Raw genomic sequence first — 17724 nt, forward strand, 5'->3', positions numbered from 1 at the left:
CATGACACCATGAGCAGAGACCGTTTTTTCCAACTGCGTACTAACCTACATGTTGTCAATAATTTAGAAAGACCAGCTAGGAACGACGATAGAATGTTCAAAGTAAGACCTTTATTTGATAGCATTAGAAAAAGATGTCTTGAGCTGGAATTGGAAAAAAAATATGTGTGTTGATGAGCAAATGGTGGCATTTACTGGAAAACTCTCTATTATACAATACGTAAAAGGTAAACCTTGCCCGTGGGGTATGAAAATATTTGTATTGTGTGGTAGTAGTGGTCTTGCTTATGACTTTGTTATCTATCAGGGATCTACAACCGAACTTGACAAACCAATGTTAGGAAAGTTTGGTCTAGGAGCTACAATTGTTCTAAAACTATCTGATCGTATTCAAGCGGGAAGTTTTTTATATTTTGATAATTACTTTACCAGTTACAATTTGCTGGAAAGTCTACGTCAGAAACATATACATGCGGTCGGAACTGTGAGAGTCAATCGTTTCAGTAAACCACCACTAAGCCAAGATAATATTTTTACAAAAAAATACAGAGGATACAGTGAAGAGGTCGTAAGTGAAGATGGCATAGTTTTATGTAAATGGCTGGATAATAGGTCTGTGGTCATGGGATCTAATTTTGTAGGCAAGGGAGATGAAGATAAGGTAAAACGTTGGGATAAAGCGGGATAGACTTATGTAGAAATACAGCGTCCAGAGGTAGTCAAGCTCTATAATAGTTGCATGGGCGGGGTGGATAAATTGGATCAGATGGTTAGTCATTATCGAAATTTTATGAAGTCTAGAAAATTGACACATGATATTTCATGCAGTAGATTTAGTTTGCACGTCTTTAAAAAAGACGTTCAAGCTATGGGTGTAGCTAAAAATGAAATAATGGATTCCTTACACTTCAAAATGCGGATAGCAGAGTGTTTGATGAGGCAAAATCGTCCTGTAAATCTGAAAAGAAAAGTTGGGCGACCTTCTTCCAGTCCACCAGTTTTCCCTGTCCTACCCAAAAGGGCAAATACTGAAGTGAGACCCCTACGTGAAATTCAGATAGACCACAAGGATCATATGCCAGAAATGGACCAAAATAAAGAAGCAAATGTAAAATTCATCTCTGTTTTGTCAAAGATAGAAATTGTTTCAGAAATAATCACCAATAAACTATTCAATCCAATGATATATCCGTATTTAGTATTGGGTCTACATGTCCATTATATTGGACATGGTTTTTTTTCTTGAAAAAATGTAAACAAAAATAAAAAAATTGAATAAACACCCTTATGGATCATTGTTCTGTTGGAAAACCCCTAAAAATAATTTTTTTGAACTCAAACCAAAATTCGGGTCTGAAAGGGCTGATGGTATATTTTATGCACACAAATATGAGAGCGGTTCCTGTATGATAGTGACAATTTAGGTTGGGCCCAAATTATTCATATCATAAATATGCTATTCTCCTAATGAAAGAGTAACACATAAAAAGTGTTTTTCGGAATATATCGAGATGTCCTTCGAATTGTGTTTCATTTTCATCCCTATGAAAGTATCTGAAAAATAAAGACAAGACTCCAACCTTTCTTTCGAAGATCCAGACTATCAATGACGCTTGTGATGTTTAGGTTTAGTGTTTCCTAGTACTGTTTTGTCCGGTTTGCAATGTTTACTTCCATCTAAAACAGTACTGACAGGTTTGTGCACGTAATACTAATTTTATTTTCAATTTCTACTCGAATACTCAGGTTGATTCTCATTTCATTCAAAATGTCCGAGATATATTTCATTCATAATGTGAGTACCTTTCCAGTTGCCTAAATTATAATCTCCCTTTTGATATGAATGTGGTTGAGAAATATTTGTCAGAAAAATTCAATGCCTTCCAGCTTCAATAATTCTATCAACGATATAACTGTAAGAATACAAGATGTGATAAACACGCAGTTGTACTGGTCGGTTAGTGACAGATCACTCGTTCCACAAGAGAAACTTCCAAGTACATGCATTTTTCTTATCATCTCTAGTTAATTCAACATAAGAATAGGTCAACGGAAACCATCAACTGATTGCAATTCACAGTGGGTGGAAAGCCAAGTGCATTTTGTTTCAAAATGCATTTCAGAACACATGCTTTGATTTTGGTGAACATTCTTTTAGTAATTTTTAGTGCAAATGGATTTAATGAAGAAAAATTCAAAACAGAGTTTGGAAACACTTCCTCTGTATATGTCACAAATAATGAAGGTAAGTGGAATTGCAGTATTTCAAATCATTAATAGTGGTCCGATGTTTTTTGACAAAATCCTACCACACCATTGTATTCAGTAGTTTCGAAAAGATGCATGTCAAAATAAACTCGAAACGCTATCGTCATTGAAAAGTTATATATTTAGTAAATTTATGGTACCCCACGTCTAAGATGCGGTTTTATTCGATCTTGGGTTACTTTGAAATTGAGTATAAACGAAGTAACTTCATTATAGTTTTTTATATCGAGCTTTTCCATAGCAAACTATTTCATCATTTCATGACACTGAAAAGTAGCCAACTCAGGACACTCGCATAAGATATGCCTGACTGTTTCATCTTCCTGTTCAAATATCCTGCATGAAGGTGTGTCCATTAGCCCTATATTATGTAGGTGTTTCCATAGTTGACAGTGGCCAATCGGAAATCCTACAGTTAAGCATAGATTTTTCCTGGTCATCGCCAGATATTTCATCGGTGCCAGCTTCCCAGGGTCGCCAAGTGTAATCCTGGCAAGATTGCATCCTCTGATTCCATTCCATCTCTTTAGGGATTGAGCATGGGTGTAACATTTGGCTAGTTCCGCAATTGTCGAATTCATCAGGCCGTAGGTGCCACTAGGTCCTAAAATTCTACGTCCAGCCGCTTCCTTGGCTAAAGAGTCGGCAATGCGATTACCTTTACTCCTGTCGTGCCCTTCAACCCACCTCAGGATAATGTTATCATCTACCAAGGTTTTGGCTAAATCTTGGTGGCACTCTAGTACTAGCCCTGAGGTAACACGTTGTCTGTTCAAGGCTAATAGGGCTTGCCTGCTGTCAGTGCAGATTGTTATGTTTTTGCCAGAAATTCCTTTTCTGGTTATTTTTTTGTGGCGATTGAGATACCAGCCAGCCAGTTCTGTTTGGAGCACGCTGGTGTTTTTTCCCATTCCCCACTTAATATTTAGGTTCTGTGATCTGGAGTACACTCCACATCCTGAGCCTTCTTTGGTTTTTGAGCCGTCTGTATATATGCGTATTGCATTTGTAGCATCTGACTCTGTGTTCTGTTTTATTTGTATTTTGTAGGGTTTATTAAACACAAACCAGGGTTCAATTGCATCAATTGTTGCCTGCAGCAGAGGTTGCGCAGTAAGCGCTTCTCGCCATAGGCTCAGCCTCAATTGACCCATTTCTACTTCGCGGTTTACACTAGCCGTGCGCAATCGTAACATGACCATTAACGAGAATGGGTTACCCTTCAGTTGAAAATTTCTGAAATCAAAATCTATTGTAGCAATGTCACATAGAGGTTATATTACCAGAAATAAATTTGGAAAATTGTGTATGGTTTCAATGGATTACCTGATTTTTACTCTTCAGTAGAGGTAGATCACTTGATTGAAACATGTGCCGAGGTGTTGAAAATAATGGTTTGCTGTTAGGATTAAACTCCAGTAATATTCATTGAAATGAAAATAATTTTCAGAAAAATTCAAACCTACGTTTTATGAGAGAAAAAATTCAAATTACCTTTGATGCACCCACCAAAATTATACTCACTCATAAAACAGAGTACAGACTTATCCGGTTAGACTAGTGGTTTTCTTTGTTACTGCACCATTGGTGAAATTATCAAAAAGACTAATCAATATCATCATAAACCAATCAAAATCTCGAGGATTTGGTGAATTAATTATTGGATTTATCGACTTTTGCACGACACTCAAACTTTAGCTGTGTTTGCTCAAAATTCCCCCTTCCCAAACTCTAATAACTCATGATAATAATAGAAATAGTAACAGCACATATATCTTGAATATATTTTTTTTGTTAAAAATACATTGAAAAAACTTAATATGGACCGGTTTCGGTTTCTTCTTCAAGGCGATCATAAGTTTTTTGATTTTCATTTCTCTGTTTATCGTCAACAACAGGTCCACGTAATGACATCTTATACCATATAATTTCTGGTGGAACCGAATTGTTTCTTCGGTGTTTTCATGACACTTTTGTTTTGGAATGCCAGTGTGTAAACAGATTTCATGTGAAGCGAGATCTTTGTCATTAGCTTTGTTGTTTAGCAGCTTATTGCTGCTACACAAGAGGTGATAATGCAATAAAACACAACAATAACGATTTATCGGGTAAGGTTCAAAATATAGATTTGTCGTTTATGCACGAAACGGAAAACTTCGTATACGATTTCGTATGGGTTACATCCGCTTTTGTGAAGAATTTACTTTAAGTACGTTAATCACTGCGAAAAAGCTACTGTGTTAGCGAAACATGCCGTGATAGTTTCCAAAATGGAGTGTGTGGAGATCAAATCGAAAGGTGTAGTTTACGAATTTACAAGGACGAGTCGCGAAGCTTGGCCTTTTGGTTTTCTATTTGACCACCTTATGGTGACTCGTTTGAAAATAACTTCAACTTTTCTGACTAATCCCCAGTCTGAACAAGCAATCAGTTATGAAAAAAATTAAGTGGGTACCTACTCAAGAAAAATGAGCTTGTATTGATTTTGGTAAAATTTCCATGTGTTAGCATGTTACACCATCCGTATGCAAAATTTGTGGCTCAATCGTTGATTTTGTGTGTTTTCTTTGATAGAAGTGAACTTAACCAGTTTTCTTCACCATGCTGAGTAATACATTATTTTTACAGATATTTATGAAGAGGCAAGAAAAAAGCATAAAGATGACTACACTCTATCAATTCTCATGGGAGCTCTCATGGTGAAGTCCATCATCTTTCCCCTGGCAGTCAAGGCTATGGCAGTTATGTCCAGTGTTGCAGTACTTTTGAGTACCATGAGTCTCATAGTTTCTTCGATAGTGGGATATACCAAATTGGCGTGGAGCAGCACACATCCAATTCTGAAAGTGTTTCATGTAGATAATGTGGCTTGGGCCAAAAATGATAGGCCAATAAAATTTGATGAAGTTTATGAAAACAATCCAGATTTCATCGATTACTCAGGAGGAGGTATTCCCCAACCGGAGCATCATATCCATTATTACCAAAAGTGAATTCATCAGGAAAATAATGATTTTGTATCGTGACATAACATAAAACATTAACACAACTGTTATCACAAAATTCACGTTAGGTCAGATATTCTCCATAATGGAGTCAAATCATCTATCTTCTTTTCTTTCAGAGTACATAATTCGTTGTACCAGAATACATTCGAAATTTCTTCCCAAACTTTTGCTGAAACTGGTGTATTTTTGTTGTTTGAGTTGGTTCAGGTGTACCGTCTGTGACGTCTCCTGAAATTTCAGTTCCATGTGTCATTATAATACTTTTGATATGACAAGTGACAGTGACAGGCCCTCTTAGCGCCCATTAAAATAGTTGGTGCTGATTAAATACATCGACTATTATCCATGTAACACAACATAACGTCTTTGTTGAAATTCAACCTTTTCTACATGTTGTTTTGTCAACATGAATGATCAAAAATTATAATTTACTCTCCAAATTGTGGATAATGATCCCCTTTCGTAGAACTGATAATTCCTTGATCATTGATTCAGGAAGATTCATCAATTTCTATTCTTTTCATAAAAAAACAATGACAATGAATTAAAAATTCTGTTGGAAAAAAGAAGATAGAAAAAATCTCAGAATTCATGAAAATTCTCATCCAAAAAAACTTCTTAATAATATAATTCTCAATCCTAGCAAATTCTGATATCATTAGGAGAAATTTATTTAATTTTTTTATTAATCGATACCATCATATTATTATTCATATTATTCATGGATAAAAAAACTGACTTAAATAATCTCTAATTAGAAAATTATAGTCGAAGAAGAAATAGTAATGCTGATTCATCCAATATGTAACTCACTGATGCAAAACAAATTATTATTTTTATTATCAACAAATAACTGTCATTAATTGATTCGTCTCAAAATTAACTTTTAAATTATTTTTTGTTCAATTTGCTGCTAATCTTTTGTATTAATCTCATGTTGAGTAAGTTATATCTGTAACGTTTCATACACATATTTTTACAATTATCATTTCGGTTGTGCTGAAGAGAGAAATAAACATTTCCGACAGCTGGACAAACTAGCAAAGAGTTTTCATCCTTGACCTTGACTGCAACCTCAAGATATCATCTAATCAATTCATATATTCAGTCATTAAACATCCTACTTTTATATATATATATATATATATATATATATATATATATATATATATATATATATATATATATATATAAGAGGAAGGGTAGTCGTTGCTGACTAGTTAAGAATAAAAACTATTGGATAGTGGGGTATTGCAGCAAGTAAATGAGTACTCTTTTAAGTTAGTCCAAGCTTTCGGAAACTACAATAATATAAGTTTTAAAGTAAGATCAAAAATATTAAATGTTCATGACTTACATCTTATGTGAGGATGGTTACATTGATGTTGAAGAAAAAATGTTGATACATTGGAGAAGATGAAACTTGATATACAATTCTAAATGCTTGAGATTATTTTTTATAAAATATTGTTTTTCGTCAGACCCTTATTTACATCATGCGTGCAGGATTCAAATGAACGAGTCTGAGGATAGAAAGTTAAGAATGCCAGAGTGACGTCTGTCAATTGATAAAACTTATATATTCTCACTGGGAGTACCAAGTGTACTCTAGTGTACAATGTAAAATTTATGTTTAATAAAATTGTTATGGAAGATTGAATTTAAGACTTATTGTACAATGGAATTGTACATATTGATATTGTTTTTGTAAAAGCTCTTATCTAGAGTCAATAAGTGGGAATAAATTTCACTCAAGTGATAGATATTTGTTTTTTTATTCATACAATTGTTATTTTCAAAAATGTAAGACATTTCTAGAAAGGACCTCTTAACTGAGATTGATTCAGTGGTTAATACTTTCATTGAGTTATAATCCATATGGTGGTCAAACTTACTCACATGGTCTGCTAAAGAGCATCTTTCTGGATGTAATCTACAGTCACTTTTGTGCGAAGTAATTCTAGCACCTAATGATCGTGAAGTTTGGCCAACATATATCTTATCACGATCACGATGTAATCTACAGTCACTTTTGTGCGAAGTAATTCTAGCACCTAATGATCGTGAAGTTTGGCCAACATATGATTGACACGGAATACTATACACAACATTCACTTGGTTTATTGAAGGGACCTTGTCTTTAACTTTGCTATGGATTGATTTAATGGTAAGTACCGTTTTATTGGCTATTTTAATGTTAGGTAAATTTTGAAAAATCCTAGATAGTTTGGGGGTGATCTCCTTGATGAAAGGTAAGGATGAAAAAATGAATTGGGCTGGAGCATCACCAGTTATATTGTCATTGACAGGGAGGGTTAAATTGGAAGTCAAATTATAGTTTTCCAGAGATGTTGGTGTACTGAACAAAATATTATTTATCAAACGAATTGGATAAGAATTTTCTATGAAAAGATTTGCAAAAGTTTCAAGTTTTTTATTATGGAAGCTTATATCTGAGATTTTTACCACTCTATTTTTCAGTTGCTTGACCAAGTTCACTTTCATCGAATGTTCATGTATCTACCTGAGCTTCAAGGTTTTCTGTACCAGTCAATTAAGACTTTGTTATCTGTTGTTCTGATGAACTTTGTATCGAGTAATGGTACTGACTGCAAGTTATCTTCTGTTTCTATCGTAAACTGAATGTATGGGTCGTAACTGTTGAGAGTGTCAAGAATCTCATTGATGCCATCATGAGGTAATGAAACTATGATATCATCTAAATATTTTTCCAAAAAATGAGATTTAAAGGATAAGACTGGTAATACTGTGTCCAACACATCATCCATCACATATGCTGCTGGTATTAGGGAAATAGATGCTCCCATGGGAGTTCCAAAGGTTTGCTTATAAAATTTGTTGTTGAAGGAAAAATATGTACTGTTAAAAAGGAAGGTTAATAATTTGGAAAAGGTTTCTTCATCAATGTTGCAATGATTATTAATGCTGCTCCAATTCTTATGAAATTATCTTAGACATGCTTCTAAATAAACGTTACTAAATAAAAAGACTACATCCAGACTAGCTATGATATAGTTTGGAGGTAAAATAGTGTTATTAACTTTTTCCGTTACTTCAAATGAATCCTTTATATAGTACGCCTTGTCATAATCATATGCTTTGGTCAAAATACTAGTTAAAAGGGAGGCTAGAGCCTCAATAGGCGCACCTATAGAGGCTACAATGGGTCTCACCGTTAGTGTAGGTTTATGTATTTTGAGCAAAGCATAGAACCTCGAAGCGATACCATTATAGTAAGGGTCTTTTTTATTGTTTCATCAATATAGTTACTATCTTTCAATTCTTTAATGAAGGCATTACATTTTCTTTGGATGGAGGTTGTTGGATCTTTATTTAATTCTGCATATGATGTATCATTTAGGATGATCTCATTTGACAGATTTTTATACTGTTCTTTTTCTATAACCACTGTGATATTACTTTTGTCTGAAGAAGTTAAGATTAAATTTGGGTTTTCTTTCAAAAATTTTTTTTACTTCAATAATAAATTTCGAAACACCGTTGAATGGTGAGATGTGTTATGGATATGATTGGTAATAACGTTGGAAGCCCTTGTCATAGTGATATTTCTCTGAGACTGGTCTAGAATATTTGATGTAATATAATCTACATCAGCTAATTTACTCTTAATGGGAATGTCCCTACCTACTACTGGTTCAATACTAAATTTGGACCTTAATGCCAGAAACTTTGATACCTCATCAGGGATGGGTATGTTCGAAATGTTGTTAATCCATTTAGGATTTGATTTTAATTTTAAATCCAAATTTGTTTGTCTTAAACTATTAATTTTATTGATATTTTTTAATTTGACTCTATGGAAAATTTTGTTATATGCTTTAAGTTGTCTACTGATACAATTTTGAAAAATTAATACACCTGTTTGTGATATTATATTACTCTTAAGTGCCTCCAACAGCTTTTCCAATTTTTGTATCAATTTATGATTTAACGAAATTTCTATATTCAAAAATTTTATTCCTAACCTGTAATTTTGTTCTTTGATGTTAGTGTACACTTCTTGTCTTTGTAAGAGATATTCTATCGGTCTGGTAGTATTCGTGATGTGATTCGGAAAAATGTTGAATTTTCTGCACTGTAATAGATAACTTTTTCTATTAATCTCTTTGGCTAGTTTCATTTTAGTTTTAGACAATAGTTTCACGTCCTTCAATGTCATGTCTCCGTAAGTAGTTCCAACGGATTGGTAGAACCCCATGCCTGTAGATTAGAGGAAGGGTAGTCGTTGCTGACTAAAAACTATTGGATAGTGGGGTATTGCAGGAAGTAAATCAGTACTCTTTCAAGTTAGTCCAAGCTTTCGGAAAATTTTATTTCCATCATCAGGGACACTACAATAATATAAGTCTTAAAGTAAGATAAAAAATATTAAATGTTCATGATTTACATCTTATGTGAGGATGGTTACATTGATGTTGAAGAAAAAGTGTTGATACATTGGAGAAGATGAAACTTGATATACAATTCTGAATGTTTGAGATTATTTTTTATAAAATATTGTTTATCGACAAACCCTTATTCACATCATGCGTGCAGGATTCGAATGAACGAGTCTGAGGATAGAACGTTAAGAATGCCAGAGTGACATCTGTCAATTGATAAAACTTATATATTCTCACTGGGAGTACCAAGTGTACTCTAGTGTATAATGTGAAATTTATGTTTGAATAAAATTGTTATGAAAGATTAAATTTAAGATTTATCATACAATGGAATTGTTCTAATTGATATTGTTTTTGTAAAAGCTCTCATCTAGAGTCAATAAGTAGGAATACATTTCACTCAAGTGATTAATATCTGTTTTTTTATTCATACAATTGTTATTTTCGAAAATCTAAGACATTTCTAGAAAGGACCTCTTAACTGAGATTGATTCAGTGGTTAATACTTTCATTGAGTAATGATCCATGTGGTGGTCAAACTTATTCACATGGTCTGCTAAAGAGCATCTTTCCCGATGTAATCTACAGTCACTTTTGTGCGAAGTAATTCTAGCACCTAATGATCGTGAAGTTTGGCCAACATACTTCTTATCACATGATTGACACGGAATACTATACACAACATTCACTTGGTTTATTAAAGGGACCTTGTCTTTGACTTTGCCATCGATTGATTTAATGGTAAGTACCGTTTCATTGGCTATTTTAATGTTAGGTGAATTTTGAAAAATCCTAGATAGTTTGGGAGTGATCTCCTTGATAAAAGGTAAGGATGTAAAAATGATTCATTTGAAGTAACGGAAGTTACTTTGACCAAAGCATATGATTATGACAAGGCGTACTATATAAAGGATTCATTTGAAGTAACGGAAAAATTTAATAACACTATTTTACCTCCAAACTATATTATAGCTAGTCTGGATGTAGTCTTCTTATTTAATAACGTTTACTTAGAAGCATGTCTAAGATCAATTCATAAGAATTGGAGCAGCATTAGTAATCATCGCAACATTGATGAAGAAACCTTTTCCTAATTATTAACCTTCCTTTTTAACAGTACATATTTTTCCTTCAACAACAAATTTTATAAGCAAACCTTTGGAACTCTCATGGAAGCATCTATTTCCCCAATATTAGCAGCATATGTGATGGATGATGTGTTGGACACAGTATTATCAGTCTTATCCTTTAAACCTCATTTTTTGAAAAAATATGTAGATGATATCATAGTTTCATTACCTCATGATGGCATCAATGAGATTCTTGACACTCTCAGTTACGACCCATACATTCAGTTTACGATAGAAACAGAAGATAACTTGCAGTCAGTACCATTCCTCGATACAAAGTTCATCAGAACAACACATAACAAAGTCTTGATTAACTGGTACAGAAAACCTTGCAGCTCAGGTAGATACATGAACTACCTATCGTATCATAAACATTCGATGAAAGTGAACTTGGTCAAGCAACTGAAAAATAGAGTGCTAAAAATCTCAGATATAAGCTTCCATAAAAAAAATCTTAAAATTCTTGCAAATCTTTTCATAGAAAATTCTTATCCAATTCTTTTGATAAATAATATTTTGTTCAGTACACCAACGTCTCTGGAAAACTATAATTTAACTTCCAATTCAACCCTCCCTGTTAATGACAATATAACTGGTGATGCTCCAGCCCATTTCATTTTTACATCCTTACCTTTCATCAAGGAGGTCACTCCCAAACTATCTAGGATTTTTCAAAATTTACCTTACATTAAAATAGCCAATAAAACGGTACTTACCATTAAGCCAATCCATAGCAAAGTCAAAGACAAGGTCCCTTTAATAAACCAAGTGAATGTTGTGTATAGTATTTCGTGTCAATCATGTGATAAGATATATGTTGGCCAAACTTCACGATCATTAGGTGCTAGAATTACTACGCACAAAAGTGACTGTAGATTACATCCAGAAAGATGCTCTTTAGCAGACCATGTGAATAAGTTTGACCACCATATGGATTATAACTCAATGAAAGTATTAACCACTGAATCAATGTCAGTTAAGAGGTCCTTTCTAGAAATGTCTTACATTTTTGAAAATAACAATTGTATGAATAAAAAAACAGATATTAATCACTTGAGTAAAATTTATTCCCACTTATTGACTCTAGATAAGAGCTTTTACAAAAACAATATCAATATGTACAATTCCATTGTATAATAAGTCTTAAATTCAATCTTCCATAACAATTTTATTAAACATAAATTTTACATTATACACTAGAGTACACTTGGTACTCCCAGTGAGAATATATAAGTTTTATCAATTGACAGATGTCATTCTGGCATTCTTAACGTTCTATTCTCAGACTCGTTCATTTGAATCCTGCACGCATGATGTGAATAAGGGTCTGACGAAAAACAATATTTTATAAAAAATAATCTCTAGCATTCAGAATTGTATATCAAGTTTCATCTTCTCCAATGTATCAACATTTTTTCTTCAACATCAATGTAACCATCCTCACATAAGATGTAAGTCATGAACATTTAATATTTTTGATCTTACTTTAAAACTTATATTATTGTAGTTTCCCTAATGATGGAAATTAATTTTTCCGAAAGCTTGGACTCATTTACTTGCTGCAATACCCCACTATCCAATAGTTTCTATTCTCAACTAGTCAGCAACGACTACCCTTCCTCTAATCTACAGGCATGGGGTTCTACCAATCCGTTGGAACTACTTACGGAGACATGACATTGAAGGACGTGAAACTATGGTCCAAAACTAAAATGAAACTAGCCAAAGAGATTAATAAAAAAAGTTTCCTATTACAGTGCAGAAAATTTAACATTCTCCCGAATCACATGACGAATACTACCAGATCGATAGAATCTCTCTTACAAAGACAAGAAGTGTACACCAACATCAAAGAACAAAATTACAGATTAGGAATAAAAGTTTCGAATATAGAAATTTCGTCAAATCATAAATTGATACAAAAATTGGAAAAGCTGCTGGAGTCACTAAAGAGTAATATAATATCTCAAACAGGTGAATAATTCTCCAAAATTTCATCAGTAGACTTAAAGCATATTACAAAATTTTCCATAGAGTCAAATTAAAAAATATTAAAACAAACAAATTCAGAATTGAAATTAAAATCAAATCCTAAATGGATTAAGAACATTTCGAACATACCCATCCCTGATGGGGTATCAAAGTTTCTGGCATTAGGCTCCAAATTCAGTATTGAACCAGTAGTAGGTAAGGACATTCCTATCAAGAGTGTTTTAGCTGATGTAGATTATATTACATCAAATATTCTAGACCAGTCTCAGAGAAATATCAACTATGGCAAGGGCTTCCAACGTTATTACCAATCATATCCATAACACATGTCACCATTCAACGGTGTTTCGAAATTTATTATTGAAGTGAAAAAATTTTTGAAAGAAAACCCAAATTCAATCTTAACTTCTTCAGACAAAAGTAATATCACAGTGGTTATGGAAAAAGAACAGTATATAAATCTATCAGATGAGATCATCCTAAATAATACATCATATACAGAATTAAATAAAGATCCAACAACCTCCATCCAAAGAAAATGTAATGCCTTCATTAAAGAATTAAAAGATAGTGACTATATTGATGAAACAATAAAAAAGAAACTTACTTGCTGTAATGGTATCGCTTCGAGGTTCTATGCTTTGCCCAAAATACATAAACATACACTATCAGTGAGACCTATTGTAGCCTCTATAGGTGCGCCTACTGAGGCTCTAGCCTCCCTTTTAACTAGTATTTTGACCAAAGCATATGATTATGACAAGGAGTACTATATAAAGTATTCATTTGAAATAACGGAAAAATTCAATTACACTATTTTACCTCCAAACTATATCATAGCTAGTCTGGATGTAGTCTCCTTATTTAGTAACGTTCATTTAGAAGCATGTCTAAGATCAATTCATAAGAATTGGAGCAGCATTAGTAATCATTGCAACATTGATGAAGAAACCTTTTCCAAATTATTAACCTTCCTTTTTAACAGTACATATTTTTCCTTCAACAACAAATTTTATAAGCAAACCTTTGGAACTCCCATGGGAGCATCTATTTCCCTAATACCAGCAGCATATGTGATGGATGATGTGTTGGACTCAGTATTACCAGTCTTATCCTTTAAACCTCATTTTTTGAAAAAATATGTAGATGATATCATAGTTTCATTACCTCATGATGACATCAATGAGATTCTTGACACTCTCAACAGTTACGACCCATACATTCAGTTTACGATAGAAACAGAAGATAACTTGCAGTCAGTACCATTACTCGATACAAAGTTCATCAGAACAACAGATAACAAAGTCTTAATTGACTGATACAGAAAACCTTGCAGCTCAGGTAGATACATGAACATTCGATGAAATTGAACTTGGTCAAGCAACTGAAAAATAGAGTGCTAAAAATCTCAGATATAAGCTTCCATAATAAAAATCTTAAAATGCTTGCAAATCTTTTCATAGAAAATTCTTATCCAATTCGTTTGATAAATAATATTTTGTTCAGTACACCAATATCTCTGGAAAACTATAATATAACTTCCAATTTAACCCTCCCTGTCAATGACAATATAACTGGTGATGTTCCAGCCCAATTCATTTTTACATCCTTACTTTTTATCAAGGGGATCACTCCCAAACTATCCAGGATTTTTCAAAATTTACGCACAAAAGTGACTGTCGATTACATCCAGAAAGATGCTCTTTAGCAGACCATGTGAATAAGTTTGACCACCATATGGATTATAACTCAATGAAAGTATTAACAACTGAATCAATCTCAGTTACGAGGTCCTTTCTAGAAATGTCTTACATTTTTGAAAATAACAATTGTATGAATAAAAAACAGATATTAATCACTTGAGTGAAATTTATTCCTACTTATTGACTCTAGATGAGAGCTTTTACAAAAACAATATCAATTAGAACAATTCCATTGTATGATAAATCTTAAATTTAATCTTTCATAACAATTTTATTCAAACATAAATTTCACATTATACACTAGAGTACACTTGGTACTCCCAGTGAGAATATATAAGTTTTATTAATTGACAGATGTCACTCTGGCATTCTTAACGTTCTATCCTCAGACTCGTTCATTTGAATCCTGCACGCATGATGTGAATAAGGGTCTGACAAAAAACAATATTTTATAAAAAATAATCTCAAGTATTTAGAATTGTATATCAAGTTTCATCTTCTCCAATATATCAACATTTTTTCTTCAACATCAATGTAACCATCCTCACATAAGATTTAAGTCATGAACATTTAATATTTTTGATCTTACTTTAAAACTTATATTTTTGTAGTTTCCCTGATGATGGAAATAAAATTTTCCGAAAGCGTGGACTAACGTAAAAGAGTACTCATTTATTTGCTGCAATACCCCACTATCCAATAGTTTTTATATTTAGTTTATATATATATATATATATATATATATATATATATATATATATATATATATATATATATATATATATATATATATCAAGTTGACTTGGTTGTCACACACACCAATAGGTGGTTCCACTTATGTTTCGCTTGCGTTTACGTAGCTATTTTTATCAAGCACTTTCTTGACATATAGATATTATTGAGTGTATATGATTTAAATCAAAAGGAGGAAATTCGTGGACATGACACTCAAGAAATATGGAGGCAAACCGCCTCATCAGCACCGCGCTGATGAGGCCAATAACCAGAAACACGTGTTCGCGGTTTGCCTCCATATTTCTTGAGTGTCATGTCCACGAATTTCCTCCTTTTGATTTAAATCATATACAATCAATAATATCTATATGTCTATATCTATATCCTGGACCCGGAAGTCACGCAGGTAGCTATAGATGCCTACGTGGTGATGTTAGATGATGCCTGGGAATGCTGTGTCTTTTAATTGAAACCACAAATGTGCGGTTGGCTCCTGTTGGTGACACTGTGCATATGTGATGTTTTTTTTTTTATTTTTGTTAACCAGTTGTTGTCCACCTTTGCAATTGGCTGCACCGCGCTGATGAGGCCAATAGCCAGAAACACGTGTCCGCGGTTTGCCTCCATATTTCGTCAGTGTCATGTCCACGAATTTCCTATATATATATATACATATATATATATATATATATATATATATATATATATATATATATATATATATATATATATATATATATATATATATATATATATATATATATATACATATATATATCGTGAGCTCTGTCTTCTATAGTCCATTTAGGTGCATTTAGATTACAATGAATTTCCAATTCGTGTTTTGTGTAGTGTAAGTATCATTCAACTGCCTTTCGTCATTGAAAAGTTATTCTGTTTTGAAAAAACCTCTTGAGGACGCAGTATTATAGATACTTTGAACGAAAATGTATATTTTTAGTTTTTGATTCTATCATTGGGGGCGTGATAATCTGTGTATGAAATATATACACTTGTTAAAAATCAGTTGAAACGTGGCAACATTGTTGGAGAACGATATCCCCATCATTTGCATATATTCTGCAGTGAGTTCAGTGACTAAATGGTTAATATTTTCACTCGAAAAGATAAAATTATGTCAATGGTAGAAAGGCAGGTAAGCGTGAAATAATTACTTAAGAGTACGTAAGTCATTGAATGTTTGAAACATTTTTAGAGAACAGGAAAGGAACGTGTGCACACCAGCCGAATATTCGAGAATCGGATGTGAAATGTACCTCAACCACCAATTCAAAGAGCAACTCAAGAAAATTCATTATATTATCGAATGTACTTGTAAGTAGATAATAACTAATTGTTGATATTCAAAACGTAGGAGAGTGTGTTCATTATTCAATATACTGATTAGTTTTTAACCTAAACGATTTTTCGATTGCGGTTGTAGTTACTGAAAATTATTGAAAAACAGTCTTCACTATAAAAATAAAAGAAAAAGCTTTTCAATTCTGAAAAAATTGTGAAAGAACTTGAAATTTATTGCGAAAATCCCACCTCTTGTAAATGAATAGAAATAATGATTTTAAATTTTTTAAAAAATTCAATCATCAATATTGAAGGTTCATTTTTTCATTATTAATTTCGATTCATATCTTAAATAAATATTTTCATTTATTTTTTATTTGTTATTCAGAAACAAATTGAAAGTTCTAATGAAATATTGATTCTAATTTTCAGATGAGTATTTGAATAAATGTTCATCTAAATTTCTGTAAATTTTGTTTGCTCCTATTTTTGATCCGTTCAACTCAATTCTGTAGTTTTCACTTCTTATTTTAATATAAAAATTGTAGATGTGAACTTACTGAAAATATAGGTCCTGTATATAATTCAGTCAGTAAATCAATATATTTATTCATTACTTTCGTTTTTTGCATTTATTACAATTTTTTTAGATACAAAAGAGAAATAATAATTTCCAGATGAAAAAAGGTTCCTCAATATAGAAAAATGACGCAGGATGAAAAACTAATTCGATAATGAATACATTTTTGCCAATAATTTTTTCAGAAAGTGAATGTCTCAAAACTCGTTATTTCTCTTATTAATCTTTCAAAAAGTGATTTTATTCAAAATTATCAATAAATAATTGAAAATTCGAATGAAGGATCTTTTCTGAAGCCTTTAAGCCTTTCAAGAAGTGATTTTATTTAAAATTATCAATAAATAAGTGAAAATTCGAATGAAGGATCTTTTCTGAAGCCTTTAAACAACAACTGTCAGGAGTTAAAAAAGACTTGTTTATTGATTTCAAATAAGTTATCTGGGGTTCATCTGTCAAAAAATTGTTTAGTTAACAGAACCATAGTTCATTGACAAAAAAGGGTCATATATTTTTCCAAAAAATTATGGTTCATTCATAAGACTAAATGATACCCGATTACTTATATTTAGATGGTCGAATTGA

The 17724-nt window shown here is 32.5% G+C and overlaps 2 protein-coding genes across 2 annotated transcripts; both read left to right on the forward strand.

The window, feature by feature from the left end:
- The first annotated feature begins 2059 nt into the window (after positions 1-2059).
- Positions 2060-6021, forward strand: LOC111509363 (uncharacterized). Its single transcript, XM_023165088.2, has 2 exons — positions 2060-2245; positions 4897-6021. Exons 1-2 carry the CDS (start codon positions 2113-2115, stop codon positions 5259-5261), a joined length of 498 nt encoding a protein of 165 aa, XP_023020856.2. The 5' UTR covers positions 2060-2112; the 3' UTR covers positions 5262-6021.
- A 6443-nt stretch (positions 6022-12464) lies between these two features.
- On the forward strand, positions 12465-14141 carry LOC141482251 (uncharacterized). Its single transcript, XM_074175257.1, has 2 exons — positions 12465-12804; positions 13237-14141. The coding sequence occupies exons 1-2, from the start codon at positions 12465-12467 to the stop codon at positions 14139-14141; spliced, it is 1245 nt and encodes a 414-aa protein (XP_074031358.1).
- The last annotated feature ends 3583 nt before the right edge of the window (positions 14142-17724 follow it).

The sequence above is a fragment of the Leptinotarsa decemlineata genome, unplaced genomic scaffold (assembly GCF_025532065.1).
Source record: "Leptinotarsa decemlineata unplaced genomic scaffold, Ldec_3_MD MMD2_tig00000882_RagTag_RagTag, whole genome shotgun sequence".
NCBI lineage: Eukaryota > Metazoa > Arthropoda > Insecta > Coleoptera > Chrysomelidae > Leptinotarsa > Leptinotarsa decemlineata.